General features: G+C 29.7%; 4 protein-coding genes across 5 annotated transcripts; 1 reads left to right on the top strand and 3 right to left on the bottom strand.

The window, feature by feature from the left end:
- The first annotated feature begins 1,274 nt into the window (after positions 1 to 1,274).
- Positions 1,275 to 3,431, top strand: LOC103503631 (ubiquitin-fold modifier-conjugating enzyme 1). 2 transcript variants are annotated; one of them, XM_008467887.3, is made up of 3 exons: positions 1,275 to 1,945; positions 2,035 to 2,096; positions 2,976 to 3,431. In XM_008467887.3, the coding sequence occupies exons 1-3, from the start codon at positions 1,613 to 1,615 to the stop codon at positions 3,103 to 3,105; spliced, it is 525 nt and encodes a 174-aa protein (XP_008466109.1). In that variant the 5' UTR covers positions 1,275 to 1,612; the 3' UTR covers positions 3,106 to 3,431. The 2 variants fall into 2 exon arrangements, with proteins under 2 accessions (XP_008466109.1, XP_008466110.1); XM_008467888.3 differs by having other exon boundaries at positions 2,035 to 2,047; positions 2,976 to 3,354.
- Positions 3,432 to 3,677: 246 nt separating this feature from the next.
- Positions 3,678 to 9,773, bottom strand: LOC103503632 (phosphoenolpyruvate carboxykinase (ATP)). Its single transcript, XM_008467889.3, has 13 exons — positions 9,597 to 9,773; positions 9,174 to 9,475; positions 8,135 to 8,316; positions 7,893 to 8,046; positions 7,707 to 7,791; positions 5,888 to 5,988; positions 5,504 to 5,802; positions 5,238 to 5,411; positions 5,036 to 5,101; positions 4,766 to 4,944; positions 4,507 to 4,676; positions 4,231 to 4,399; positions 3,678 to 4,147 (listed from the first exon to the last, which is right to left on the bottom strand). The coding sequence occupies exons 2-13, from the start codon at positions 9,461 to 9,463 to the stop codon at positions 4,004 to 4,006; spliced, it is 2,013 nt and encodes a 670-aa protein (XP_008466111.2). The 5' UTR covers positions 9,464 to 9,475; positions 9,597 to 9,773; the 3' UTR covers positions 3,678 to 4,003.
- Positions 9,774 to 16,776: 7,003 nt separating this feature from the next.
- LOC103503633 (uncharacterized protein At5g65660-like) lies at positions 16,777 to 17,484 on the bottom strand. Its single transcript, XM_008467891.3, has 2 exons — positions 17,080 to 17,484; positions 16,777 to 16,986 (listed from the first exon to the last, which is right to left on the bottom strand). The coding sequence occupies exons 1-2, from the start codon at positions 17,317 to 17,319 to the stop codon at positions 16,822 to 16,824; spliced, it is 405 nt and encodes a 134-aa protein (XP_008466113.2). The 5' UTR covers positions 17,320 to 17,484; the 3' UTR covers positions 16,777 to 16,821.
- Positions 17,485 to 23,318: 5,834 nt separating this feature from the next.
- Positions 23,319 to 26,432, bottom strand: LOC103503634 (transcription factor bHLH61-like). Its single transcript, XM_008467892.3, has 4 exons — positions 25,785 to 26,432; positions 24,765 to 24,932; positions 24,482 to 24,649; positions 23,319 to 23,686 (listed from the first exon to the last, which is right to left on the bottom strand). Exons 1-4 carry the CDS (start codon positions 26,379 to 26,381, stop codon positions 23,597 to 23,599), a joined length of 1,023 nt encoding a protein of 340 aa, XP_008466114.2. The 5' UTR covers positions 26,382 to 26,432; the 3' UTR covers positions 23,319 to 23,596.
- Between the last annotated feature and the right edge of the window lie 951 nt (positions 26,433 to 27,383).

Here is a 27,383-nt window from a genome sequence, read left to right on the forward strand (position 1 = left end):
CTTTTTCCTTTTTCACATTTTTATATGTCATTGAATTTCGAAGTTTGGAGTTAATATGTTGGAGTCGTGTATCTATTTAGCTTCATGGGTTATAACATTATTTTGGATGATGTATGATATTTAATCTCAATTTAAGAAGGAAACGAGTAACCAAAAAATCTTATAATGAGGTTTGTCCATCTTTTATGTATTATTCTCCACTTATCACATTTGTTTGAAATAAATAAATAAATAAATGTTGTGTCACCTCAAACACAACCATATGGTTCAAATTGAAATTTAACACTTGATGGTCCCTATGTTCCATACGACCTAACAAGGTCATCTTTTGATTGTGAGGTTCATCCAACATAAAGTTGTTATAAACTAAGAATATTTCACTTATGAGTGTTTATGTGCACGTTGTTGGTATAGGCCATAATTTTCAATCATTTAAAACTTTTATTAACCATGATTTCACATTATCTTGATCTCTCCCATTCGAATATGATTTTGGTTCATCTATATTCCCCTTATAAACTCAACGTTACGTGCCTACCAGTTTTCGCTTGGCTCATCCCCAACCCATATCTTACTGTGGAATGTTTTTTCTCTGATACCATTTGTATTGTTTCACACCTTCGAATCATATTTTAGAATGTTGATACAGTACCTAATGCATGTGATATTCCCCTCCATTTGTTGTGACATGGCAGCATTTGTTCTTACTTGTGTTTGAATTGTTTTCTAAGAGAAAAAAATGATATCTCCACAAACCAACGCACATCATTTTAGCATATCATGTGTCTCATTCACGTGGTTCTTAAAAAAAAAATCAGGACATTATCCAATAAGACGTGGTCAAGGGATGAACCAAATGAAAATTAAAAGGGCATGTAATGGCCGAGTTCATGAATGCGTCATAAATGAATCAATATCACACTAAAATAAGACCGATCACAAGGGTGTGAAAGCATAGTTAACAATAATATAAAAAACTAAAAGCTCATATCTATGCCAACAACATACACATTATTTTCGATTGCTTAATCGTATGAACTTTAAAGTTAAACGTGTTTATTTTAAAGTTAAACGTGCTTATCTTAAAACAATCTTATGTTGGACGACCTCCACAATTTTTTCCATTACGCATGTGAGAAACACATTGAAAGGACTCGAATTAGCATGTAGAGAATGGTGTAGCCCCCATTCTATAAAAGCAACTCAAGATCTGAACATGCATTGAAATTTCACTCTTCATTCCTGACACATACATAAAGAGAAGCAAGTACGAGAATCATCCTCTACTTTTTATTCACAAGTTTTAAGTCAAATTTCAACTTGATTTGTATGTTTCAAAACGACACACCTACTCATTTAATCTTGAGCGTTACTTCAATTGTTTTTATGTTTCAAAATGTTAAAAAAGAAAAAAAAAAAAAGTTCAATAGTTTTGTAAATTGCAAAAAAAGAGAATTACGAGTATGCCCCTGTACATTTAGAAGAAGCGTAAGGTCCATATGGGAATCAGAACAATCAATCGACGGCCACATCTCACGAGACATAAACAGGGGGAGTTGGAGGAATCGACGGAGATCGGAATCTGGTTTAGGGTTTTAGCAAAAGAAGAACAATGGAGGGTTGGGATCCGAATACCAAGTCGACGCTTACCCAAATCCCTCTATTAACGACGAAAGCCGGGCCCAGAGATGGCGCCGCATGGACGCAGAGACTGAAGGAGGAGTACAAGGCATTGATAGCCTACACCCAGATGAACAAATCAAATGACAACGACTGGTTTAGGATCTCAGCTGCAAATCCAGAAGGAACACGATGGATCGGAAAGTGCTGGTACATTCACAACCTTCTCAAGTACGAATTCGATCTTCAATTCGATATCCCCGTCACGTATCCCTCCACAGCGCCGGAGCTTGAGCTGCCGGAGCTCGATGGAAAAACCCAGAAGGTTTGTGTTTCGATCGATTTTGATTGTTTTGAAAATTTTCACAGTTCAACATTGAAACCTAATTTAACTGATGTTGTGGATTGTTTCAGATGTATAGAGGTGGTAAGATCTGCTTAACCATTCATTTCAAGCCGTTATGGGCGAAAAATTGGTAATTTCATTTATCTTCAATTAAATTATGGTTGATATTTAAGAAACAAAAAGGGGGAAGAAAAAAAAAAAAAAAAAGAAATCCTGAAGTTCCCGTGTGTGCAGACCTGTCCACTTTCTGGAAAGGCTGAACTATTTTGTAATTAAAGCTCTAAATTGGTTCTTTAGGCTTAAGGGTTCCAGGATATCTTGAATGCATGCTTGCCATGATGATATGCATGGACTCAACAGGCTCTGCTTTTTCAAATTATGGGCAGTAGATGTCTTATTTTGAATGAAAACCTTAAACCTATAAGTTCTTATCTCCAGATGTTCTACTTTGGAGCCAGTTTTGTTCATAATTTATCTCATGGGAATCATGTGATCTCTTTTAGTTAAATCAGTACGACGATGATAGTTTAGAACTTCAGACATCAATTTTATGTATATACTTAACTTCAGACATCAATTTTATGTATATACTTTGTTATTAAGAATATGGTTAATCACACAAGATTCAGGTTCGTTCTTATTCACATGACAACAGTATAAAGTGAGACAGTCTCTTATTATTATTGTTTTTCTTCTTTTGAGCACAACATGTGGGGTAGGGGATTTGAGCCAGACTCGAAAGAAATACATGCTAATTATTGCGTAGCTATGCTCATTTTGGCATCACATCTAAAAGATCGAAGCAACCATACTTTTGGAAATGTTATTTGTTTCATTGACTTTATTAAATTCGTTGTTCTTTCAAAGGATTAAAAACCTTAAGATTATGACTGTTTTGGAGCTCGTTGAGTGTTGTTTTTCTAGCTTACACGTTAAAGAAGTACATTGATATGCCTTAGAACCTACTGCGTAAAGAAATAGCCAACCCGATTTGGAATTTGTTTTGCAGCCCTAGGTTTGGAATTGCTCACGCTCTTTGTTTGGGACTTGCACCATGGCTTGCTGCTGAGGTTCCAATTCTTGTTGATTCTGGTATGATCAAGCACAAAGACGACACGACATCAACCAGTGAATCTTAGAAAGTATATGAACTTCTCTGCCATAAAACTGAAACTTTTGACCTCGTACATTTCTGGGTAATTGGAAAAATAAACTTATCAAGCCCCAAAAGTTGTAATTTAGAGGTTCTTCTTCGACCCCCGACCCATAATTTAACTGTTGAGGTTACAACCCTTCAGTTACTTATATACATAGCTATATATTTACTGGGATTCAGTCATATATGTTGATACATCAGCTAATCACCTTTTGTTTACCATTATTCTCAATTGGATTGTCTCTGATGAAAATGTGGAGTGCAGATTGTTCTTGGGAATGAAACATCTGCTTGATGCACTTTAGTTAATCTCTTGCCACGTCCATCGACTCCGTAAAAGTTTTGATTGTTAAAGTCAAAGTTTTGATTGTTATATCTAATTCATTTTATTTTGGGTGATTAAAGATAACACAAATTGTACTTTTAGACACAATGTATCACATTCATTGATTGATCCTTATGAGATGAACGTGATTGTTCAATTTCAAAATTCTTGATTGATCTTATTCTCAAGTAAAATAAGTAATATTTGATAGATTAGAAGGAACATAAAGCTATTAAAAGTCAACGTGACATATTATTCATGTGTAGATTTTGAATCTATTACATTTCATCAGCAGATTCTGCTATAAAATTACAATTTAAAAGACCATACAATAGTTCAGGCCTTGAAAACACAAATAACAAATATAAACCTTATGATTTTACAACATAAATCACAGGAAAAATAACTATGAACTATGCAATATCTTATTTATCCGCAAAAACTCTCAACTTTGAAGCTTTCACACATTCATTTGTAAGCTACAACCAACGCCAGTCATTTTATGATATCATTCTTTATCCAAATCCATGAAATGCTCCTCCATTTTACCAATTTATTACAAAGTGGGCCCAGCTGCAAGTATCTCCTCAGCCAATTTACTGTCCCTCTCCACTTGGTAAGTATGGATCCCTTCATAGTTCTTCTTAAACAGACCACCCAACTTTAGCAATGTCTCCAGATAGGCATCTTTGTCTGACCACTGTGGTTCAGAAGACCACAAAGAATAAGGTCTAACACAAAGGATTGAAAGTGAAAATGATAAAAATTTATAATCAAACTAACCGTGTTTATTGGATCCAAGATATGTGAAGGAACTCCCTCAATAGCATCAGGAATCTCAAGGCCAAACACTCGAGTCTTGGAGTAGTTTGCTTCCAAAAGCGCTCCTGAGTGGATTGCGTCGATAATCTTCCTTGTGTAGGCTAACTTGATCCTGTTACCACTTCCATAGCTACAGAAGAATGGAAAGAGAGAGAGATCAGTTTTAGCTTACGACCAAAATGAGTTCGGCTGAATTTATGGGCATATAGTGCTTAATATAGATATGTTATGTTGTACCTTCCTCCTGACCAACCGGTGTTTACGAGCCATCCCGTGGCACCGTGTTTTTTCATCTTCTCAGCTAGCATGGCTGCGTATCTGGATGGATGCAACATTATGAATGCTGCTCCAAAACAAGCAGAGAATGTTGCCTGTGGCTCTTTCACACCATCCTCAGTTCCAGCCACCTGATTTTGCAACAAGGATTTTAAGCTCAATAAGATTGCATCGTTTAATATTATGGATAGAATGATTGAATTAAGTCGTAAATAAATACCAAAGCAGTGTATCCACTGATGAAATGGTACATAGTCTGAGGCAAGCTCAGCTTGCTCACTGGTGGGAGAACTCCAAATGCATCACAAGCAAGAAGAATTACATTCTTTGGATGAGGGCCAATGCAGGGGATTTTAGCATTCGGAATGTATTCAATGGGATACGCCGCTCGAGTGTTCTCTGTATCGACAAGAATAGAAGGATAATAACTCAATATGCAAACGTTGTACGTTCAAGGCAATCTATTCATCTAGTCATGTCTAATTAATACCTGTAACAGATTTTTCAGAGTAATCAACTTCTCTAGTGTGCTCATCAAACACCACATTCTCAAGAACTGCAGCCAAAAACAAGCACAACCGTTAATCTACATAAACATGTAGCTCACAAACATTTTAGATTTCTGTTGCTAAGCAAAACAGAACCACAATTTACTTTACTGTTGACCATAAGAGAGTAAGTTTTGAGGTTACCGGTCCCGAACTTGATAGCATTCCAAATGTCAGGCTCCTTTTCCCTCGACAAGTCGATGCATTTGGCATAGCAACCGCCTTCAATGTTCGATACACCATTATCACTCCAGCAGTGTTCATCATCCCCTATTAAGTACCTATTATGATCTGTAGACAACGTGGTCTTCCCAGTACCTATAGAAACATTACCAAATAAAGAGTGATCCTCAAGGCTCTGCCAATGGATTTTAAGAACACTAATTCAAAGAAGTCATAATAAGACATGCCTGACAATCCAAAGAAAAGGGCCACGTCTCCATTTTTGCCCATGTTGCAACCAGAATGAAGAGACAAAATCTGGCGCTTCGGCATAAGATAATGCATTAAACTAAAGAGGCCTTTCTTCATTTCTCCAGCATATTGAGTACCAAGAATGACCATTTCCTTCCTATCAAGATTCATATCTATACTGGTGGAAGAAGTCATATAGTGAGTGTAACGATTACAAGGAAACTGCCCAGCATTGTATATTGTGAAATCCGGAGTCCCAAAGTCCTCCAGTTCTTCAGCAGTTGGTCGAATGCACCTGCCATCAAAACAAGTATGAATTTGGGAAAGCACAACATGTTTGGCAGAGAAATCTAATGTTTTTTTGTTAATAACTTGCTTACATGTTGTGCATGAACAAGGAATGATAGGCTCGGGCTGAAACAATTCGGACTTTGATTCGATTTTCGGAGTCCCAGTTCAAGAACTGATCATTCACAAATACCTGGAAAAAGAGTCACACGAAGTTATTATTACTAGTGAATCTAAGACCCGAAATAGTTATTATTGACTCATTTCAAAAAGTAAATAACTATACGTTATAGATACTAACTCGAACATAACTCAAGGGTTAAAAAAACAAGTTTCTCCATATTTCAATGGTGGGAATCTCCCATTAGCAGCTACAATGTAGTAGATAGCTCTAAGACAAAAGTAGTTAAACAAGTATTCCTAAAACGCGATATTGAACTCAATTTTCTCGAAAGCTCCGATTAATTGGATTGATTATCAATTCTAGATTTTATGAAAGTTGGACCATATGTTGACTACAAACCCAGCACCATGACGAGCTGGAAGCCCAAAGGCTAGCCTAAATCTCAGTGAACTTGGGTCTCGGCCAAGATTTTAAGAGTCGGACCAGCCCAATGCTAACTTCAAGTTGCTTGAACCTGTTCCAGCTTGGTCGAAATCATCATTTTTTATTGATATTTTGGAACAAATTTTTCAACAGAATCTTGAAAAGGAAAGGTAAATTGTAGATATTGTTTGTTTCTTGTAATGGGTAGGGGAGGAAAGCTATTTATTTATATATTATCATCAGAAAAGGAGGAAAGTATATTATTAAAATAAAACAGCATAGTTATCCCAACAAAATGGCTGAAATCATGGAAAAGGAAGGAACCCACCATGAAATGAAATCTGTGAAAATGGGGGTGATGTCGACGTGGACCCAACACATACGTGATTCCGTGGTGTTTTATATTTCTACACTAACAATTAATTAGAACTACGAATTATCCACAAATTACTTTTTTTAAATGGTCGCTGCCACCTTATTAAATAACAAATCATATCCTTCGGAATTGGGCATTGCACTTCTCCATAAAGGACTTTCAAGCAACCCACTCCCTCTGGCATTTTAAGGTCAACTAATCCCAAATCCTTTTAAATATCTTTAGACTTTTACGATATCCAAATTTCTGACTTTTTTTTTTCCAACCGTTGGAAAATAAATATATAATATAAAATATTGCTTTTGTCTAAAAGGGTGTCTTATCATTAAAACAAAGTTAAGAACTTTGAGTTTTATGCAAAACTATTGACCTCCACACTATATTATGCTAAAAATTTATATTAAATATATAGAAAATAATAACGTACAAAAATGAAATTTTATAGACATTAAATACAAAATTCAATGTTTTAAAACATATTAGATATCATTTCTAAAAAAAGTTCAAAAGTATCACATATAAACCTAAAAAAAAACATAAAATTAATGACTAATAAATTTATTGGATACTCTTAAACTTCAGAACTTAATTGTTATAATTTAACCTATAACTAAAAGTCTAAGGACTTGGTTTGGATTGACTTGAAAAAAATATTGTTCCAAAAACTCATTTTTATTTAAATTTTTTTTAGTGAAAATTATTTAAAATACACCTCAAAAGATGGGTACCAACACATTCCAAGTCAATTATATTTGGAGTATGTTTTTTTCCTACTATAGGTGGGAGGAAATCATATCTCTTAAGGGAACTACACTCACTTTTGGAGCTATGAAGCCTACCACAAGTTAGTAAGCAGTAAGCGATATTTTTAGTCGCAGACCCACGAACAGTTTAAGCCAAACAAAGAGCGAAGTTGCTGTAATTTATTAGGTCAAACAGTCTCTTAAATATCCGTATAAGTTTAGTTAAAAGAGGAATATTTTTTTACCTTATCAAGGGAGTTCAGGTAATCGACAGCTCTCTCTCTATTGATTAAGAAAGTATGTTCATCCATCTCAATATTAGGTGATCCCCTACAACACAAAGAACAACAAAAAATGTCAATAATTTTTAATTAATGCCAAAAACGACGACGTTTGATTGATCCTTTTTTTTGGGATTGGGATGTTCTTACTTGCCCCACCAAAGCTCCTTTTCAGTGGTGTCATCTTTAACAACTCTTTTGTCTCTAGGCGATCTTCCCGTTTTGGCTCCTGAAAGAGTGGCCAAAGCCCCTGTCGCCGTTATGAATGACCCTTTCTCGTACTTGATAGCTTGCTCGTAAAGCTCTGTCGTTTTTCATTAAGATAAAGAAAAATCTTCATCTGAAGAAATAAAAATGGACGGTTGATAATGAGGACTTTTGACAGTTCTTACCGGCGGGAGAGAGATTGTAGAGGATGTGGGTGAACTTGAGGGCACTATCACTCAAGTTCAATATGGGCTCTCCAAAATGAAGATGGTCCAATACTGATGCTTTCTGGGCCTCGGTCTTTTTCTCTGGATCACCTCTCACTAACTTCGGCCCAGTTTCTCTTGTCAGCGACGCAAGTGAAGCACTGCCACGTGTCAAAATTTCACACACCCACGTCAGATTCCATTCTCTTTTATCTCTAGAAATTTTCCTATGCTATCGGTGGAAACTTTTTTACCCTAACCTATTTATTAAATTTTTGTTCCAATTTTTTTTTATTTCTCATATAATCATTTTTATTTTTTGTTCTAATCTTAAAATTAAAAATTTTCCCATAAATAAAAGTGAGTTCCGTTTGAATTTTGAAAAAAAACTCCTAAAGAGAAGGATTTGTAAAATAGAAGTAGTAATTACAAACCAATTTTTAAAAGAAAAAAAAAACACAAATAAAACGCAAACATTAAAATTATTAAACGTCATTTAATTTTAAAAATAAATCTTAAAAAAAATTAAAATATTTGATGACGACTCAATATTATTTTTTAAATAATTTCAAAAGTATATTTTAAATTGTTTTTATCACAAAGAGGAAAAAAGGATAACCTTTTAAAAAAAAAAAAGTTGCTTTTTTTATTTAGCCCATCAAATCGGATCCTAAATTTGTATTTTGTAAATTATTGTTTTTGTAAAGATGTTCAATGGGTATATAACTTTTAAATTTTGTCTTTAATATGCTATTTGAAATATATATATATATATATAATATATTAATAATTTCAATTTAATTGGATATCTTCAAAGATAGAAAAATAGTTCAATAAAATCTAAATATTGATGAATAAGAATCTTTATCATTATCGTGTCATGAACTCCGAAAACAACAATAGCCATTTTTCATTTTGAAGTACTACTTTTGGTTAACCATTTCTATCATCACAATCCACAATCCACAATTTACAGCGAGTGATTGGAAAATCGGAAGAGACGATGGTATATACATACCTGATTGAGATAAGCTGCTGCTTTTGACGTTCAGCTTCAGAAACAGGGGAAAAAACTCCCTGAGCGTCCGTCAATGGAGTGGTCGGCGTCGATCGTTTTTTCTGCAGTGAATGAAGATGCTCCAACGTCCGAGCTCTCATCGGTGTCGTACTATCATCATGACATATATCTCTCTCTGTCGTCGGCGCGTTTTTCTCCGTGTGAATCTTCGGCAGTCCTCTCCGTCCTGTCTCCGATCCTCCATCACTCACAAAGCTGAATTCGCCGTTATCTTTCCCCTCATTCGCCATTTTTCGTATCCTCTATAACACAGTCGAAGATTGAATTCGTCAATTACATTTATAGTTAATCGAAAAAAAAAATCAAAGAACTGAAAATCGCATTAAGAAAACGAAAATCCTAGAGAGAAAGGGAAGATCATACCGGAGATTTGTGGTGGATGAGAGGAAGAGAGTTGAATGAATTGGAAAACGGATGAGTAATGGGTATTTATAAGTTTTATTGTTTGGAGTTAATGGCTTGGAGGAAGTGGAAGAACGGAAGGGCTCTATGAGAGTTAGAGACGGGACCGAACCCCTTTTTCCAAAAAGTCTCCATTAAACCACGGTCCTTAACCCCTGGTTTAATCCACCCTGGACCATGGTTAAGTAAAACTAAAATTTCCCTTTTCTTCCCCTTTTAAAATTAAGGTCAAAATATATAATTTTTATTAAAAAATTTAATAAAAACAAAGAGTAATTAAAAAAAAAAACTACCTTAAACTAGTGGAGGACTAAATTTAAAATTTATTGAAAATCTAAAAAATAAAACGAACAAATTTTACATAAATAGAGATGTTGTTTTAGCTTAAAATTAATTTAGGAACAAATATTCAATAAGGGAGGCTATCGAACTTCTAATTTTATTTATAGTATAAGCATTATAACAGTTGAGTTACCGATGTCTGCAAATAAGAGTTTTTTAAAAAACAAAAAAAGTTATATATATACTTTTCAAACTTACAAATTAGCCCTACTATTTCTTTTTATTGAACTTAAATTGTTTTAATAATTTATTGCAAAAATGAGGATTTAAAACAATATAAAAACAGTGATAATAATAATAATAATATAACTTTTTTCAAACTTTTTGTTATGATTAAAAATAAGTTGCATTTATGTCTTTAAACTAATATAAAATTAACAATTTCATCTTTAAATTTTGTTGTGTAATAATTTAATACATGCTTTTTCAATTTCGTAACAAGGCAACAATTTAATTTTTGTTATTTAAAAATTTGTAATAAACTAATGTTTGTAATAGAAAATTTCATCAAAATAAAATGTCGACTTTTATTATTCTGTGACGTAGACGTTGAACTGTACTTGTAATGAGTCTCTAATTGTTCATTAACTTGTTTTGTAACTTACTGAACTTTCTCCTACGTAGCGTGAAAGAGACTTGTTTTTATTCATATTCATGTCGTATGAGAACCTAAAGCTCTGTCTCATGTCTGAGACTGGCCGATTTCTCGCTTGATCTTCTCATTAAATCTTAAAGTTCAGTATAGAGACTAAATTGTCATTTATTTTGAACTAAAAGTGATTTTTAATTATATAGTCATCGTTAAAAATCAAAATTGAATATAATGTTTAAAAAATAAATAATTAAGTTTTCTACACTTTTTATTTTTTAACCCTTTCTTGAACTTTAGTCGTTAACAATTCAATAAATTTACTTTGTTTGCAATTTAAATCTTATTATCGAAATATTATTCAAATTTGGTGAAATTTCATAATTTAAGTCCATCCTCGATTTTGAGTGATTTTTTATAACAAATACTCGACTATTGTTACAAATATCAATAAATAAAACCTAAATTGTTATCTCGTCATGTTTAAATTTAAGCATAGAAAATAATATTATCTTTTAACTATTTATAATAAAAATTATAAAAATTTAGGCTTTTTCTTTAAATAGAAAAAAAAATGATAAACTATTTATACATCAAAACCAATAAAAATAAATTCATAAAGTGTAAATAAATTTTTGACAATTTTCCTTTTTTTTTTTCAAATCAATATCCTGTTTTTTAAGGATTAAATTAAAAAAAGAGAGAAAAGAAAAAAAAAAAAAAAAGAAGAAGAAGAAGAAGAAGAAGATGATGAGGATGCCAGGTCAGCGCTTAAAAATGGAGATACTTCGCTGTACGGTCGTGGAATGAAGAAATAATAATGAACTTATTTTATAAGTTATAACAAGATGTTTATTCGTATAAATCCTTACAGATGGGATAATTTGGAAGGGTCGTCACATATAAATTTTATAAATTTAATAACTATAATATAACATCATCCACATTATAGTTATAAACAATTTTAAGATAGGTTGAAAATTTATCTAATTGAATCTAACAAAGTTAAATTCTAAAATTAAGTAGTGATTTGGTTAATTAGATTGCAATTGGGTATTATAATATATATTTTTAAGTGTTATTTTGTGAAAGTTTAATGATAGGTTTAAGATTTACACCTTTTAGAGTTTGTAAAATTATTGAAAATAACTTTGTTTAAATTTCTGTTGGAAGAAAAATAATGATGGGTAGATTGTGGGTCGTGGGTTATTTGTTTGTCTCGCTAAATAGTAATTGTGGGTTGATATGTAACGAATATTAATTATATGTAAAAGTGAGCATAACTCAATTGACATATGATATGTGTTAATAATCAAAGAAATATATGATTTGAATTTATCTTACATGTGTATTAAAAAATACTTGAAAAACTATGTATAATTTGATTCTCTAATAGAGATGTCAATGGACAGGACTGTGTATGATATATATATATATATATATATATATATATATATATATATATATATATATATATATATATATATATATATATATATTCTTTATTTTCTTTTGGGGTGGGACTGAGGCCGAGGTGAAATATAAATGGAAAAAAAACAATTTCCACTCCCTCTCCCATTCCTTGTGTATTCGGAGATTTTCTGCCTTGTTCAGGACGAGTTAAATGAATATCTCTGTTCTCTAACTACTCACCTTATATTTTATTTTATATAATACTATTTTAATTTTCTTATTTTTAAATCAGTGAGATGTTGAGAATCATGCTTTTGAAAGATCGAGAAGATTCACATTTCTTATAGATAAAACGAGCCACTCTTTTTTTCTTTTTATTGCGAATTTGTTTTGCAATTAAACCTTAATTCTATCCAACATTGTATTTGAACTTGTTAAAATATAAACGGGTATTCAAATTGAGATCTAGTCAAAATTGACAAACTCAAATTAGACACCATTTTGATGGAGCATATTGAAATGTCAAAAATTACGCCTTCAAAATTTTAAGAAAACCCACTTTCCTTATAATATAGACAGAGAGTCCGTTCGTTTAATCCGTTGTTTGTTGTAATTGTTTCTTGTCTATCAAATAAAATAATTATATTAAACACAAGTAGTTCTTGTGTATTTAAAGGCAAGGAAAAAAAATTGATAAAGAAACCAAACTAATAATAATAACAATAAATCAATGGTTTGTTTTTAATAGTATTTTAGAATCTCAACAATTTGGGCACCGACGTTGAATAACAATATAAAATACATTTATTTCTAAATATGGGACCTGTGGGAGAACCAAACATGTCTACGTGGAGTCTAATTGGACTTCTCCCAATTCCACGTGTCATAAAACACACAACAAATCAACAAATTCATAATACCAATCTCTATATATATTTTCCCACTCACCAAACTTTTACAAACAATATTAGCTAAAAACAAAAATTTATAACAAATTTCAATTCTTGATAAAATTTTAAGAACTTGAAAGCCTTCTAATCATTGAAGCTAAATACCTACTTGACGTCGTTGAAATTTATGTTGACATTAGATCATCTAACCTTAATCTATACATCTTATCTCCATCAACTAGATGATCAATCCATATGGACCTATAATTAAAATATGACAAAAGAAACAAAAAGGAAAATAACATAAGATGACAAAATAATTTAGAGAAAAACAGCCCATGTCACATTTTTTTGCACATGACAAATATGACGGCTATCGACTATCGAAGGATTATTGAAGAGAATTATCACAGAGTTTATAAATATTTTTACTATTTTTACAAAAATATATATATATATATATATATTTGTACAATATAGAGCAATCATATTCATAATAGGTTGGATCAAATATTCGGAAACTACTTTTTTCTTAAAAAAAGAAAAAGAAAACAAAGACTTTTTTTTTTTGTGTTTTTTAAAAGAATAAATAATGAATATTTATCAATGGAGTCAATAGCGGGGAGCTTGGGGATTTTAAAATTTTATATCCAAGGTGGCGGCTATATAGGCGCCACATCAGATTTGGATGTATGCAAAAATTAGGAAATGAAAGGGGTCAAATTGTAAATTCAGAGCTGGTTGGCTATTAGTGGAAACCCACATTTGACTGCTTTCACCCAACATATTTGGTAACCTCTTATTAAATTAAATCACTAATTTATCAAATTAAAAAAAAAAAAAAATTGTACTTTCAAACTAACAACAACCGTAAAAATTAACCTAAGCTCATGTACAAAGTTCAAAACCCACGTAACAGGATATAAATATCAAGAAATGTTAAGTAGAAGACTAAAGTATATTGGTGGTGATAGCAAAACCTTGTCACCACACAAATGTGTTACTGTCGTTCGAGTAATACATATATTTATCTTTAGATTGGGTTGGGTTGGGTTGGGTTTGGATAATTACCCTTTATCTCTAATCTTGTTGTATCATTATTTTGAATTAATAGGGGAATTGTGTTAACCACTTTTAGGATAGTAGTTCGTCACACAACGGTTTTCAACATCCTTATTACATCAATCATCATATTTATGGGGTGATTTTTGTAATTTGCCTACAAAAAATAAATATATTATAACTTTCTAAATAAACATATATAATATATATATTATTTATTGAAATTTCCCTTTCATCATTTTCCTCTTCCCTATGCATCACTTGAATCAGTCTGTTTGTCTTAAGTCTTGGAGTCAATTGCATAATAAAGAGCAACAAAATATTGATTTCTTTTTAAGAAATTGAAACTACTTGGGGAAGGTTGAAGTTGCAATAAAAGTTTGTCATTTTATCAAATATTTATCTTCTTGGATACAGTGTGTATCGTTTTGTGTACGTAGATTGAATCTATCGACTATACTTTCGTTCTACTTATTATAAAACGATCATGCAATCAATCAACCGTATTTTTGTTGATTCATTTTTACTAAATACAACAATGTCCTTTATCAAAATACCTTTTACTAAATAAATAAAACAAAATAATCTAATTGATATGATTTGATAACTCGGGTATGATTTCTTTCTTTTTTCTTTTTTTTGTCACACTTTTTCACAAATAAATATATAAGTTTTGATAATGAACCCAACTCGATATCATAGATTCGACGTTATTGTTAGAGAAAAGATATGGATAATACTTATTGGGCTTCCTTGTGATGGTCACGAGAACATAAAAAGGCCGATATTAAACAATCATCAAACAATAAGCCCAATAAATTTTGATGGCCCAGTTAGCCAATTGATCCGATTTTCATTGACCAAATTTAAAAGGTTTTTCTAACCTAAAACATTAAAGCAATTGTAAACCTAATAAAATCTATTCGCAATAGAATTTATCGAAGATATTTCTAGTAATATATTTATTATTAATAGACTTCTATCTATAATAATCCGTGACGATAAATTTAAAACAATTAAATTTAAATTTTATCATATAATATTTACAAATATTTTACATCTGATTTATATATTCTATGGGATAATAATAATTTATTTTGTATGACTTTTTACTTAAGAAAAGTGTCTTTCTATTAACACAATGTGTTTACTTTCGATAATTACTATTACATTATATGATGTTACCGACACAACTAACATGTCCCAATCAAAAACGTTTTTTCCCCCGAAGCAAATACTATATTTTAGTTAAAAACCACTTTCATGTTTATCGAGAAAAATAGTGGCGGTGAAAGAATAGAAGACACTCGGTCTTCTAAAGCTTTTTGCACAATACAATGGACCAACATATTTTGACAACAACGGAAATCATACTCATCTCTCCACTTCTAGTTTTAGGCTTGTTTATATAAAGAAGGAAAAACTACATAAAATTTAATTGTAATCTCGTTCAATATATTCATGACCTCCAAGCAATTAGACTCCACTAAAATATTCAACATGTGGATAAAAAGAAACAATCTTTAGCCCAAAGCAAAATTCCAAAAGCTTTAAGAAGCTTCGTTTTGAGGCATCTAAGACCAAACTTCAAACTAGCCAGTTGCACACGACCAAATCACTCTCGAAGCACTCAATCCAACACTCATTGTAATTTAATCTCCATAATTTCAATCTTGTAGCAATCTAATATCATAAAGTTTGATTCTAAGTTTTAATTATGTAACGACTTATAAAGTGTTTACGATACAAGGTGAGATAATTAAATTTATAACTTTAAAGTTATTGAGATTTTATTTGTTTATTTAATACCAAACCCTACTTGCTATGTTTAATAATCAAAATAAACTTTCAATTACGAGGAAGAAAATCGTACAAATTATCATTAAACTAAACCCACTTCGAAAAATTAGAACGAGAATGTATGTAAATAAAATAAAAAAAATTATATATTTTTTAAAAATAGCCTAATCATTTTCTAATTAAATCTAGTGTAACATTACTGTAATAATGATTCTAAACCATACATGTTTTAAATAGTTGAATTTTTATTTTATTATTATTATTTAAAGAAATATAATATATCTTTAAATTTTTAAAATTAAAAATCAAATCACTCTAATTATGTAAATTAAATTATACTAATTATACAAGTTTTCACTATTTATAATTTTAATTTTTACGATAATAATAAATTTAAGAGTTAAATTTTAATATATCTTTTTTTAAAAGTTTAGAGACTCAATTATTATTATTAAAAATAAAAAAAAATGTAGTTACAATTTTTATGAGTGATTTTTGAAAGTTACCTTTTTAAAATGGGTGTGAGAGGGCCGGAGACAAGATGATTTAAAAGACAGCCGGCTGAAGAACCGGAGTTAAAGCATGCGCATAATACGGCACGTGTGTACTTTACCTCTCACCCAATCAAATCACGCCATCTGCCACGCGTCCGACCCCTTCTATGTATTTAATAAATAGAATCATAATATATCAATAGATTACTATGTATTTTTATTTATTTATTATCATAATATAAACAAAACGAATAATATTTTATTTTAATCTATTTTAATAGATTGTGATATTTTATTATATTTTGTAAATATTTTGATTTATTTTACCGTACGACAAAATATGTTCTAACTTTTTGGATATCAAAAGGAATAAAATTAAATGGCAGTGTGTTTGGTCACTCAAGAAGAATAAAACTAAAATGATGAACTCAGAAACAAAGAAACATTTGAACATTGAAAGGAATAACAATGGAATATTCAAATAATGCACATCTCTCTCTCTCTATATATATATATTGTAATATATATATGCACAAAAAGCTTATGAAAAGAAGAAAAGAAAGCATTAATTAATTAATTAACAAAAGAGGGGAAAGCTACAGAGAAGAATCCGAAATACTTTGCGAAGGTTTTTGTACTACAATTTCCACCAACGCCGCCGCCGTCGTCGCACACGGCGGACATGCCATTGCTATAAACCTCGGAACCTCATCCCCCGGCATCAACACCGACACGCTTTGCGGCCGATTCTCCTTCCATATCTTCTCGTCAAGAGAACATCAAACTAAAATAAATTATTACATATACGATATTATTATCTGATGGTATTTAAAGATGAAGAAAAGAAAACGCACCGTATGAATAGGCGAAAACTTATCGGGCGGGGAGAGGGCGGCGGGGGAGTGGGGCGGGGGAATGGGAGGATGGTGGTGGTGGAGATGATCGGGACAGCCAAGAAACGATCGGAGCTTTTCCCAGTGAAGACAACAACAAAAGAAACAACACATACAAAACAAAAACGTTAACAAAAGAACCAAACCAACGGGAAAGCTTAGAGAGGCCGGATCCTGTGCTTCGCGATTATCATACTCCATCTTTCTCTATCTCATTTCAATTTCTTCTTTTGTTCATTTCATTTCCCACTCCCAACATTTTAATTTATGGACAAAAAATTCATTATATATTAAATCAAACCCTCTTTCTTTCTTTCTTTCTTTCTTTCTTTCTTTCTTTACGTACAGTACGGATTTAAATAGGGTTTCTATATACATTTAGATGATAATATTAAAATATCTTCCACTTCCTTAAAGCTAAGTTTCCACTTTTGAGATTATTGTTGTTTAGTCCATCAACTTCTTTGAATGCTCTTGTCTTGTTTTGGTAATTATATTAAAGTCGTTTTTGATCTTACCTAGACTTTAAAGTTTACTGTTTTACTATATGTTTCATGGGTTTTTTTTTTTAATATTTTAAAGGAAGGAAAATGTTTGAAAAATCATTTTAAGACTAAGATAAAAAAAATGTAGAGTAGGTGATCTAAAAGGACGTGATAATTTAAAACTATATTAGAGGAATACAAAATCATTTTAAAGCAAAAAAAAAAAAAAAAAATTGAATAGGAAGTGTAAAGATAGTGAGGATGTGACTCAAAACAGTGTGACGATCCAAAATTTCATTCTAAGTTACTCTATCAATTTTTAAAATATTGATCAAAGTTTGAAAATATACTGTGAGTTTTATAATTTATATGATAAATGATAGTCCAAAAATGTTTTTATAATTTATTAAGGTTTTTTTTGTTTTTAAATTAAGTAAAAACACAATTTTTCACTAGTTAACTTTGTTTATTAAAACCATTATTATATGAAATTTATGAGAAAATAAACCTAATATTAAAAAAAAAACAGATTATTAAATACAAAACTTTTTGAGGTTCGGTTTCGTAACTATTTGATTTCTTAATTGAAAACTAAACACATTTCTTTCACTTTCTTACAATATTTTGCATCTTTATTTAGTGAAAAGACAATTCTCTTTATCAAATACCACAAATCAAATAAGTTTTTAGACACTATTTGTTTTCTAGTTTTGATTTTAAAAACATCGATAAAAAATGGATAACAAAACAAAAAAATTTACGGATAAAAAGATGTTTACTATCTTAATTTTGAAAATATAAAGAAAATAAAAATACTTCCCAAAATATCTATGAATTGCATAATAATAATTTTCAATTAAAATAGGATGAAAGATACATTTATAACAAGCTTATTTATTTTGGATTTCCATACAAATTAATTGTGTCAAACTTTATAATAAAATTGAAAACTTTAGTGGAATTAATGATCTAAAAGTGTATTTATTATCTAAATAAAATTAAAAACAATTGTGTCCAAAAAGTATATCACATCAATTATCTATATTTAATCAAAACATTATCATCATTCCCATCGATCAATTATAGGGATAAGCCTCTTTAGTTCTTGTCACAACTTTCATGTGAAATTAGTTTAATTATATCCTAACGTTTTGAATTGATATTATTTGTTTAATTACATTACCATTAATATCAATAATAATCAATCTTTTGAGACATAATTCTTGCCCTTTAATCATGGTGCATGCTTTTAATTAAATTTGTCACTTAATTATATGTTCAAATTCCTTAAATTTTCACCCACTCCCACTTATTACAAACAAAAAAGAAATATATGATATGAACCGACAAAGGACATCTAATTATGATCCATAGGACAATTCTTTATGTAAGGGTATTTTAGTCATTTCCCTTAGACTTATGATAAACATCAAATTAGGGGTTCGTCTCTAAAAAAAGGACATTCAACGGCGTTTGATTTTTTTTTTCTAAAATGTATTTTTTAAGTACAACTTGGATGAGAGATTTGAACACGAGACCTTTTGTTCTTAGGAACAAAGATATGTCAGTTAAATTAAGTTCATATTGACTTTAATAGCTTTTGTTATCTGAGTTAAAATAAACTCTTTTTTGGGTTATTATCAAAGACATTAAAATGAACTAAAATATTTGCAAATTATATATCACAATCTATTTACGATGTACTGCGGTTGATCAAGATTATTATCATTATTTATATATTATGATAAATATAAATAGTAGTTTTGAATGAGATGTTTTTAAAAATTTTGTCATTTAAAATAATTATATTTTCTTGAATGACAAAATCAATTTACAATTTTTGAATTCTTGAATTATCGCATAAAATTATTGTCTACTATGAATATTTTGGTAAATTAATAAATCATTGGTCCTTATTAGCATAATCTAAATAGAAAAGTTAGAATTTTTTTTAATTAAAATTAATAAATTATCGATAAAATAAACATGATTTGATTGGAATGTATGTATGCTTTAAAAAAAATTAATTTAAATCATTTCAGTTTCGTATTAATTTTAATCATAAACTAATAATTTTGTATCAATTTAAACTTCAAACAAATAAATATATCAAATTAAACAATGAATTTTTCCAAACGTATTACTTTAAACCTTAAACCTTTTTTAAATGTATCAATTTAAACTTTCTATTATATTTTATACGAACATACTCATGAAAGTTGATAGTTTGAATCTTCTAGATAATTTAATGTGATAAACTTATAAAAACTTAACGTCTATTTTGATGTAAATATTTAAATGGATACAAACTCAAAATTCTTAATTTAAATTAATACAATTGTTCATATTTAGGGTTTGATATTTACCTTATGTTTAATGATTATATATATAGCAAGTTAAAGTATGGTTTTTTTTAGTGGCAACCTCCTGGAATTTGAAAGCAAAAATTAGGTTGGGGTCTTTTTCAAATGAATTTATTCCACTACATAGTAGGTGATAAAAAAGATAAAGGGCAAACACATTTTTCTTTATTTCTTAAAAAAAAAAAAAAAGAAAAAACAACTTTGATGAAAAATTTAGGGTCTCAATTATCAAATAACACACATAATAATTAAACATATCTCAAATTGTATCAATTTTAATGCATTTCGCTTTCACAGTCACATAACAAAAAATATAAAATACTTGTTACATAATAATTTACGATTAAATAATTTTTTTAAAAAAGATAAATAAATCACAAAACTAAACAACTACGAGAATATACCAAACGACATAACAAAATGGATATAAATATATATATATATATATATATATATATATATATAGATATGGTTTAGAAAATGAATTGGGTGCATTTGGTAACCCTAAAGCAATAGTGGAAGGAGAAAAGAAAAGAAAAGAAAATGGGAATTGGCATCATGTTTGCTTTGCTGGAATGTCTAGTGACGTGTCGGATTAGACACGCCACCATCATAACCTTTACCCCAATCTTTGGATGCTTCGTGTTTACTATTTAATTACACTCACTAATTAAAACCATAATTAAGTATATATTATACTAAAATCTAAATTACCATACCAATCTCTATCATTAAATGAAATCTAAAAACAATTTTATCATTAATTTTTTTTTCTTTTAATTATAAAGAAAAAGAAAGACTACTTTGTTAATTATATGATTTTTTAAGAAATGATGGTATGGATTAGATACAACCTATCCTATACCTAATCACTGTTTATTTAAAATTATCTTTTAATATGAACGTGAGGTGACTTGATCGTGGTGAATAAATTTAAAGGAAGATGTTGGGATTAAACCCTACATTTAGTTGAGAATTTTCTAACACAACCTTAAAATTAAAACTAATGATTAGTTTGAAACCAATCTTAAAAAAGGTAAATTGTGTATAAAAAGACTGCTTTAATGATCAAATATTCGAGACAAGGAGACCATTCAATTATTCGAGACATTAATAATTACTCTACAAATTAAAGTTGATTTGTGTTCCTACGAGATAACAAGATCAATACGACTAAGGGACCTCCTAATAGGAAGTTAACAATTCACGTAGCAGACCAGTACATCCACTTTAATTATTGGATATTTTTATACCCATCCTTTTATATGTTTGATTTTTAAACAAACGTCAAGGGAAAAACAAGTTGGAGAGCTACTAGAAGAATACGTGATCTGCCATTTCAGGACTTTATGATCATGCTTCTGCCGGATATTATCTTTTCATGTTTTATGAGTATGACGATGTTTCATGCCATGACAGATAGACTTTATTATTTTTATTTTTTAAAGCTTTGAACACTTTATATTTTTCTTTAAAATTAGATAGGGTACGAATTAGGTTTATTTTTCGAGTTTTTTTTTCTTCTAAATTTGATTTCTCAAACTCTTATTTTTAGTTGTTTATTTTGTATTTTATTTAATAAAATAAGTAAACTTTGCTTTGTTTTTAAAATTTGAAACTATAATTTATTTTAAGTAATGACTTTAACTTAGACGTGAAAAGTTGGATCGTAAAAGTTGGGGGAAATAATAGAAATAATAAATCTTAACATTTAAAATACACGAATAATTGAAAACATAAGAAGCAAACAAAAATCTATACCTTCATGGGTTGAAGATATTTAGTGGGCTTGAATATGCTAAATGGACTCATGAAGGGCCTAATTCTGCATAGTGGGCTGGGCTCTTTCATACACCAATATCCAATACTTTTGTTGGATAATGTAATTTAATTAATTATCTAATTTTGTTTTTCTTTTTTTATATGAATAGTTTCATAGATTATTATTATCATTTACATAAAAGTTTGAACCAATTTACTACTTTTTGTAATTTTTCTTAAACGTTATTTTTAATAATAATAATAACAATAACACCAAAAGATTTGTTTCCTAACACCATATTTATTTCAAACATACACAAAGTAGCAAAAGTTTTTCTAAAAAAATTGAAAAATGATTTCACTCGTAAAACAAAATCAAGAATGAGAGATGTGTTTTGGAATAGAGAACAATATAATTTTGACAAAGGCAAATAATTCATTCCATATGTATAGACATTGCACAAAAAGACCCGAAAAAATAGCCTAAGTTTGATAAATGATCTTTTTCTTTTTCAAAATTTTACGAAGTTTGAGTTCGCTAGCCCTAAAAATTGGGATAAAAATGTCTAATAACCTTTTTTTAGAAAAATTGTCATTGATGTCAAATTCGAGTGGAATTACTAAAATACAGTTGCACCCACCTGAAAATGTATGTAGAGAATAATATAATAAAATAAAAATTTTAAAAATAATATAATCAACAAAGTGAGTTCAAATCAAAAGTTTTCTCCACTCAACAAGATATGTAGATAATATAAAATGTATGTAGTAGGTTTCTAGTTGAGATTATTTGTTTCATCTATTTGGTAATTTTTTGAAATTAAATTTAAAAGTTCATTTATCAACCTATAAATCAATGAAAATTTAACGAGAAAAGGAAATATATTTAACAAAACCATACAAACGTCTAATCTAATCATGGAATTATTTGAACACATACATCAAAATGTTTGAACTTAGAAAGAAAATAAATAAATCAAACTAAATATGAAAATCAAAAACGCCATTTCTCACAATCGTTAGAAGGAAATAAAACAAAAGAATTTTTTCATTAAAAATTAGAATGTATAATAAAGAAATTAAAGATACTTATTTATTCGAAGCATACCCGATTCTACGTTTGACTATGGTTAGCAAAACGTTCTCCTTAAGCCATTATGAACCCAAAATGACGTCTTGGGTTGGTGCACATATGGTAAGTCTTGGTCTTGGTCTAAAACTAAGCATACTCATTTTCCTATGTTTCATTTTGGTCTTTGGTTTCCACTTTTGTCTGGTACTTCTTGATTTTGTCGTTCCTATTTGTATTGTACCTTTCATTTTTAAATTCACTCGCAACAAATTCTAACTAAAATTTAAAAGCAGAAATTTGATTCTTTAGTATTATTGTATAATTTTTTTTCAAAAAAATAGTAAAATGATTGAAAATATTTATAAAATACAACAAAATTTAAGATATTTATTAAATACAGAAGTCTATTGATGTCTATCATTATTCATCATTGATAGGATATAGAATTTTGTACGAAATCACAACCAATTTTATTTTTCTCTTTCCATAAAAACCGAACACTACAACTTAAACAAAATAGAATAAAAAAACTCTTATTTTTATTTCTCATCCATTCCTAAAAATCCTAACATTTTTTTTTTCTTCTGAAGACTAATTCTTACAAATGGAAATCTACTTTTCCATTTATTTCCTAATATGGCAATAATTTGGTGATTTTGACTTAATTAAATACATAGACATTTATTCATTATTGGAAAAAGAAAAAAGAAGAATAATTCAACAAACTAAATCTCATTGAAAACATTGAGATTTGATTGTTTTGTTTTCCCTCCTCAATTTGAAATTGGATTTTGGTTCTACAAGCATTTTCCTCCATATCCAGCATTCTCAAATAATGCTTGCTTTACTTCTTCTGTGCTCACCATTCTCCCCTCGTCGTCGTCTCTCTATTTCATCACACACGTAAAGAAACGACATTACCATTTAAACAAAATTCCCTTTTCAGAATGTGTTGATTCAACTATGCTCGTATTCACTATTAATGTAAATTTTAAAGGGAAGCTGTCAATTTGTTGACTCGAAAACAATTAGGTCTTGTTTTTTGTCTTTGATAAACATACTTTCTTTTTAGGAAAATTTTCATAAATATAACAAACGGTAAAAATATTTACGAGCCGTGTAATAAAATGAAAAAACTTATAAAGGTGACCATTTTTTTTAATATTCTTTCTTCCTTTTCATAGTGTTTCTTCTCTTCTTCCTGTTCTTCTTTGTTTTTTCAAATTGTTCTTTGGTTCAAGATTGTGTTCTAAATATTAAAAAAAAAAAATCTAATTTTTTAATTTTTTTAAATGATTATTTGGTTCTTCAAGATCGTGTACTAAAGTATAAAAGATTTTGAAACAACATCGTTTGGATAGCCAAATCTAAATCATCGTGTACCAAAAATACCCAAATCTAAACAGTACAAAAAAAAAAAAATAGTCCGTGTACCAAAGAATTTTGAAAAAAATCGTGATGGGCGTCGTTAACAAAAGCATATTTAGTATTTTTCATTGTAGACATGTGTGCTTTTTCAATTTTTGTAATTGTTCTATACAATGTAAATATTTTGTCACTTTGTTATATTTTTTAAAAGACTCCTTCTATTTAGCTATGTGTTTTATAATAACTTGCAACTTTTTTTTAAATACAACGATTGAATTTTGAATACTTATATATATATATATATGGGAAGATACCTGAGAACAAGAAGCTTGAATAGCAAAGTCATTGAAACAGCTAATAACACAATGTTGAATGTCAAGTCCCATTGCTTCAAGAGTGTTTACTGTTGACAATAACAACCCTGGCTTTGCTGCACAACATATCTCTATCTTTGTTTCATCTTCTCTTCTTTCCACATTAAACTGTACATTATATAAACATCAAAAACCCTAATTCCATTTAATTTAATTTAATTTAATTTAATTAACTAATTAATTATCATAATTATTTCATTTAATTTCTTCATTACTTAATTACCTTAGCTGAATTTCTCACCAAATATTCATTATTTGGTTTCACAATATTATGTGATCTCAAAATCCCCAACTCGTTTGGAATGTTAATTTCCTTTTCCAAAATTTTGATTTTCTCCATCAGTTCCTTCACGTACTCAATTGCATCCGCAAGAATCGCAGTTCTATCCATCTATTTCAATTAAATCAAACTAATCATTTGTCAAAAACAAACATTAACAAAAATTAAAAAGGCTAAACTATACTTAGTAATTAAACTTTGTATTTTGTGTCAGAAAATATCCTTCGAAACTCTTAATAATAGTTTTAGAAAACAACCCGTTATCATTAATTAGTATTTTCTGAAAGAAAAAAAGAATCCTTAAAGCTTTTTGTTTTTTTTTTTAATCATTTAAATTTTTTGTTTTTATTTTTTAGTTTATGATTATTAAAAACACAAATATAACCGATTTTGCTTTCTATTTTTTAAAAAACCAAAACAAAATGTAGTTTTGTTTTAAAAAAAAAATACTAAGCATTTCTATTATGTAGACAGATCGTCACTCCCACTTTATTAAGGTAATAAAAAAGATACAAGAAGTAGGAAAAAGTCAAACAAAATGTAGTTTTTAGATGGAAATCACTAATGTTTTGTGTAAAAAGAAGCCACGTGAATTCATTATTATTATTTTTTTTAGAAAATAAAATTCATTAACGATGAAACTGAATAACAAAAAGTGATTTTTTTTCAAAAATAATAAAAAATACAAACTATTTATACTCTGTAGCAAAAAAAATCACTGCATGGCAAAAACTCGTTACATTTGATTTTCTAGTTGAACCCAAAACAAAAGAATTTAAAGAAAGAATGAGCTACATTATTACCAACATCATTTGTACTTGTAGGAAAAAACAAAATTTATTTTGAATAATTTTCTTAAATCTAAATATATATTTTTAAATTATAAGAAAACAAAGCATTTTTATATTTATTTATTTAAAAATAGCTGAAAGAAACATTAGGGAAGAAGAAGAAAATAAAAACCTTGCTGATTTTGGGGACAATGGATCTAAGCATAGAGAGGCGATCGTTAAGTCGCTTCCTCCGCCGTCTCTCCGCCATGAGATTCTTCGACGGCTGCCCCTGAAGTTTCTTACCACCACACGAGTAATTCACGATTTTTTGCTCGTCGCACGTGCCACCACCCGTGTTGAAAATAGGTAGCATCTTTTCAGGAGATTCAACGACGATAGGCTCAACTTTACAATAATAAGAATCATTGTTAGCTTGAACTTCAAGATTGTGAATCTCATCCTCCAAAATTCCCAGTTCCTCCTCTTCCATACTTCTAATATTATAAACCTCAAAACTTCCCGGCGTCTCGACCATCGTGTTATACGACATCGAATCCCCCGTGCTCCCCCCCGCCGCCGCCATCGCCGCCTCCGTGCTCAAGTACTGATCTTCCCCATTCAGAAGATAGTTAAGATCATCGTTGTGCTGCTGATCCATTGGCAAAGCATCAGAACAACAATCAAAATTCCACCCGTTCATTTCTGTTGCAATTGCTAATTCCCAATTCATTTCTGATCTTCTCAAACCCAAAACTTCTTCTAACAGATAGTGTTCGTTCAGGTCCATTTTAGAAAAAGGAAAAAACTATCTCTCCCTAGCTCTCAAGTTGATAAATGAATGTTGTAAAGTTGGAGAATATATATAGAGAGGGGAGTGATTTTCTTTTTCTTTTCTTTTCTTTTTTTTTTTTTTTAAAAAGGGGAATTAGATTATATTATATGGTATGTATTGTGTATGAAATTGTGTGTATGTGACAAATATAAAATGAAATGATTAAAATTTTAGTATATAGTATATAGTATGAGGAATCTTGATATTGATGTCGTTTTCACCGAAATCTGTAGGATCAAAGAGAGGGAAAGGAGTAGAAGGAAAGTGGGAGATTTTTATATGAAAATGGTGAAAAAGATTGACCAAATTATTTACTTGGTTGCATCACAAAAGAAGACCACGTCAGAATTGGTTCTGTTTTTCTATGCCCTCCAAAAGCCAACAGTAAAACTACTGGATTGCACTCTTAAACTTCCACGATATGTTTATAAAAATCGAGTCGTAATATATATAAAACCTAATTTAGAACGTGAGTTTCGATAATTATATATGTTTGTTACTGTTTACCATCGTTATATAGTTTTAATGAAACGTAGACTCCATGCTACCAAATCTGTAATCATCAAATGTAATTTTAATTAAAGAGGTATGTACATGATTAATAAGATTACGTTTGCTAAATAAATAAGACCCTAACAAGAACTCTTTTAATTGATTTTTTTAGATATTGTTCTCGTTCCACCATCATCATTGCTCATATCGATTTGAGTTATTGAAAACTAACTTCAGTATAAAAGTTATTTTTATTCTTTTTCTGTATCAATAAATGGTTATTGATAAAGAAAATATAATAGAAACCCATATCGATAAAATGGTTTTCCCTTTTTTCATTACAAGTGTTACACGTAAACAACTACAATTGTAATCAAACTATGTTTGTAAAACGTCCAAGTAAACATGTTCTTAGACACTCTCATTTTCAAATAAAGTTGGTGGGCCGTTTTATTTTTGTTCGTT

Source organism: Cucumis melo, chromosome 4, assembly GCF_025177605.1.
Source record: "Cucumis melo cultivar AY chromosome 4, USDA_Cmelo_AY_1.0, whole genome shotgun sequence".
NCBI lineage: Eukaryota > Viridiplantae > Streptophyta > Magnoliopsida > Cucurbitales > Cucurbitaceae > Cucumis > Cucumis melo.

Bases quoted from the DNA above. Each gene is read 5' to 3' on its own strand.
- LOC103503633 (XM_008467891.3), bottom strand. From the start codon at position 17,319: ATGGAGTATGATAATCGCGAAGCACAGGATCCGGCCTCTCTAAGCTTT. The intron at 16,987-17,079 runs GTGCGTTTTCTT...CTTGACGAGAAG, and splicing joins AGTTTTCGCCTATTCATACG to ATATGGAAGGAGAATCGGCC.
- LOC103503634 (XM_008467892.3), bottom strand. From the start codon at position 26,381: ATGGACCTGAACGAACACTATCTGTTAGAAGAAGTTTTGGGTTTGAGA. The intron at 24,650-24,764 runs GTAATTAAGTAA...TATAATGTACAG, and splicing joins TGGTGAGAAATTCAGCTAAG to TTTAATGTGGAAAGAAGAGA. The intron at 23,687-24,481 runs GTATCTTCCCAT...GTGATGAAATAG, and splicing joins TTCAAGCTTCTTGTTCTCAG to AGAGACGACGACGAGGGGAG.
- LOC103503632 (XM_008467889.3), bottom strand. From the start codon at position 9,463: ATGGCGAATGAGGGGAAAGATAACGGCGAATTCAGCTTTGTGAGTGAT. The intron at 5,102-5,237 runs GTAACCTCAAAA...TTTTGGCTGCAG, and splicing joins TGCTATCAAGTTCGGGACCG to TTCTTGAGAATGTGGTGTTT. The intron at 4,677-4,765 runs GTATTTATTTAC...TTGCAAAATCAG, and splicing joins TCAGTGGATACACTGCTTTG to GTGGCTGGAACTGAGGATGG.
- LOC103503631 (XM_008467887.3), top strand. From the start codon at position 1,613: ATGGAGGGTTGGGATCCGAATACCAAGTCGACGCTTACCCAAATCCCT. The intron at 1,946-2,034 runs GTTTGTGTTTCG...GGATTGTTTCAG, and splicing joins TCGATGGAAAAACCCAGAAG to ATGTATAGAGGTGGTAAGAT. The intron at 2,097-2,975 runs GTAATTTCATTT...TTTGTTTTGCAG, and splicing joins CCGTTATGGGCGAAAAATTG to CCCTAGGTTTGGAATTGCTC.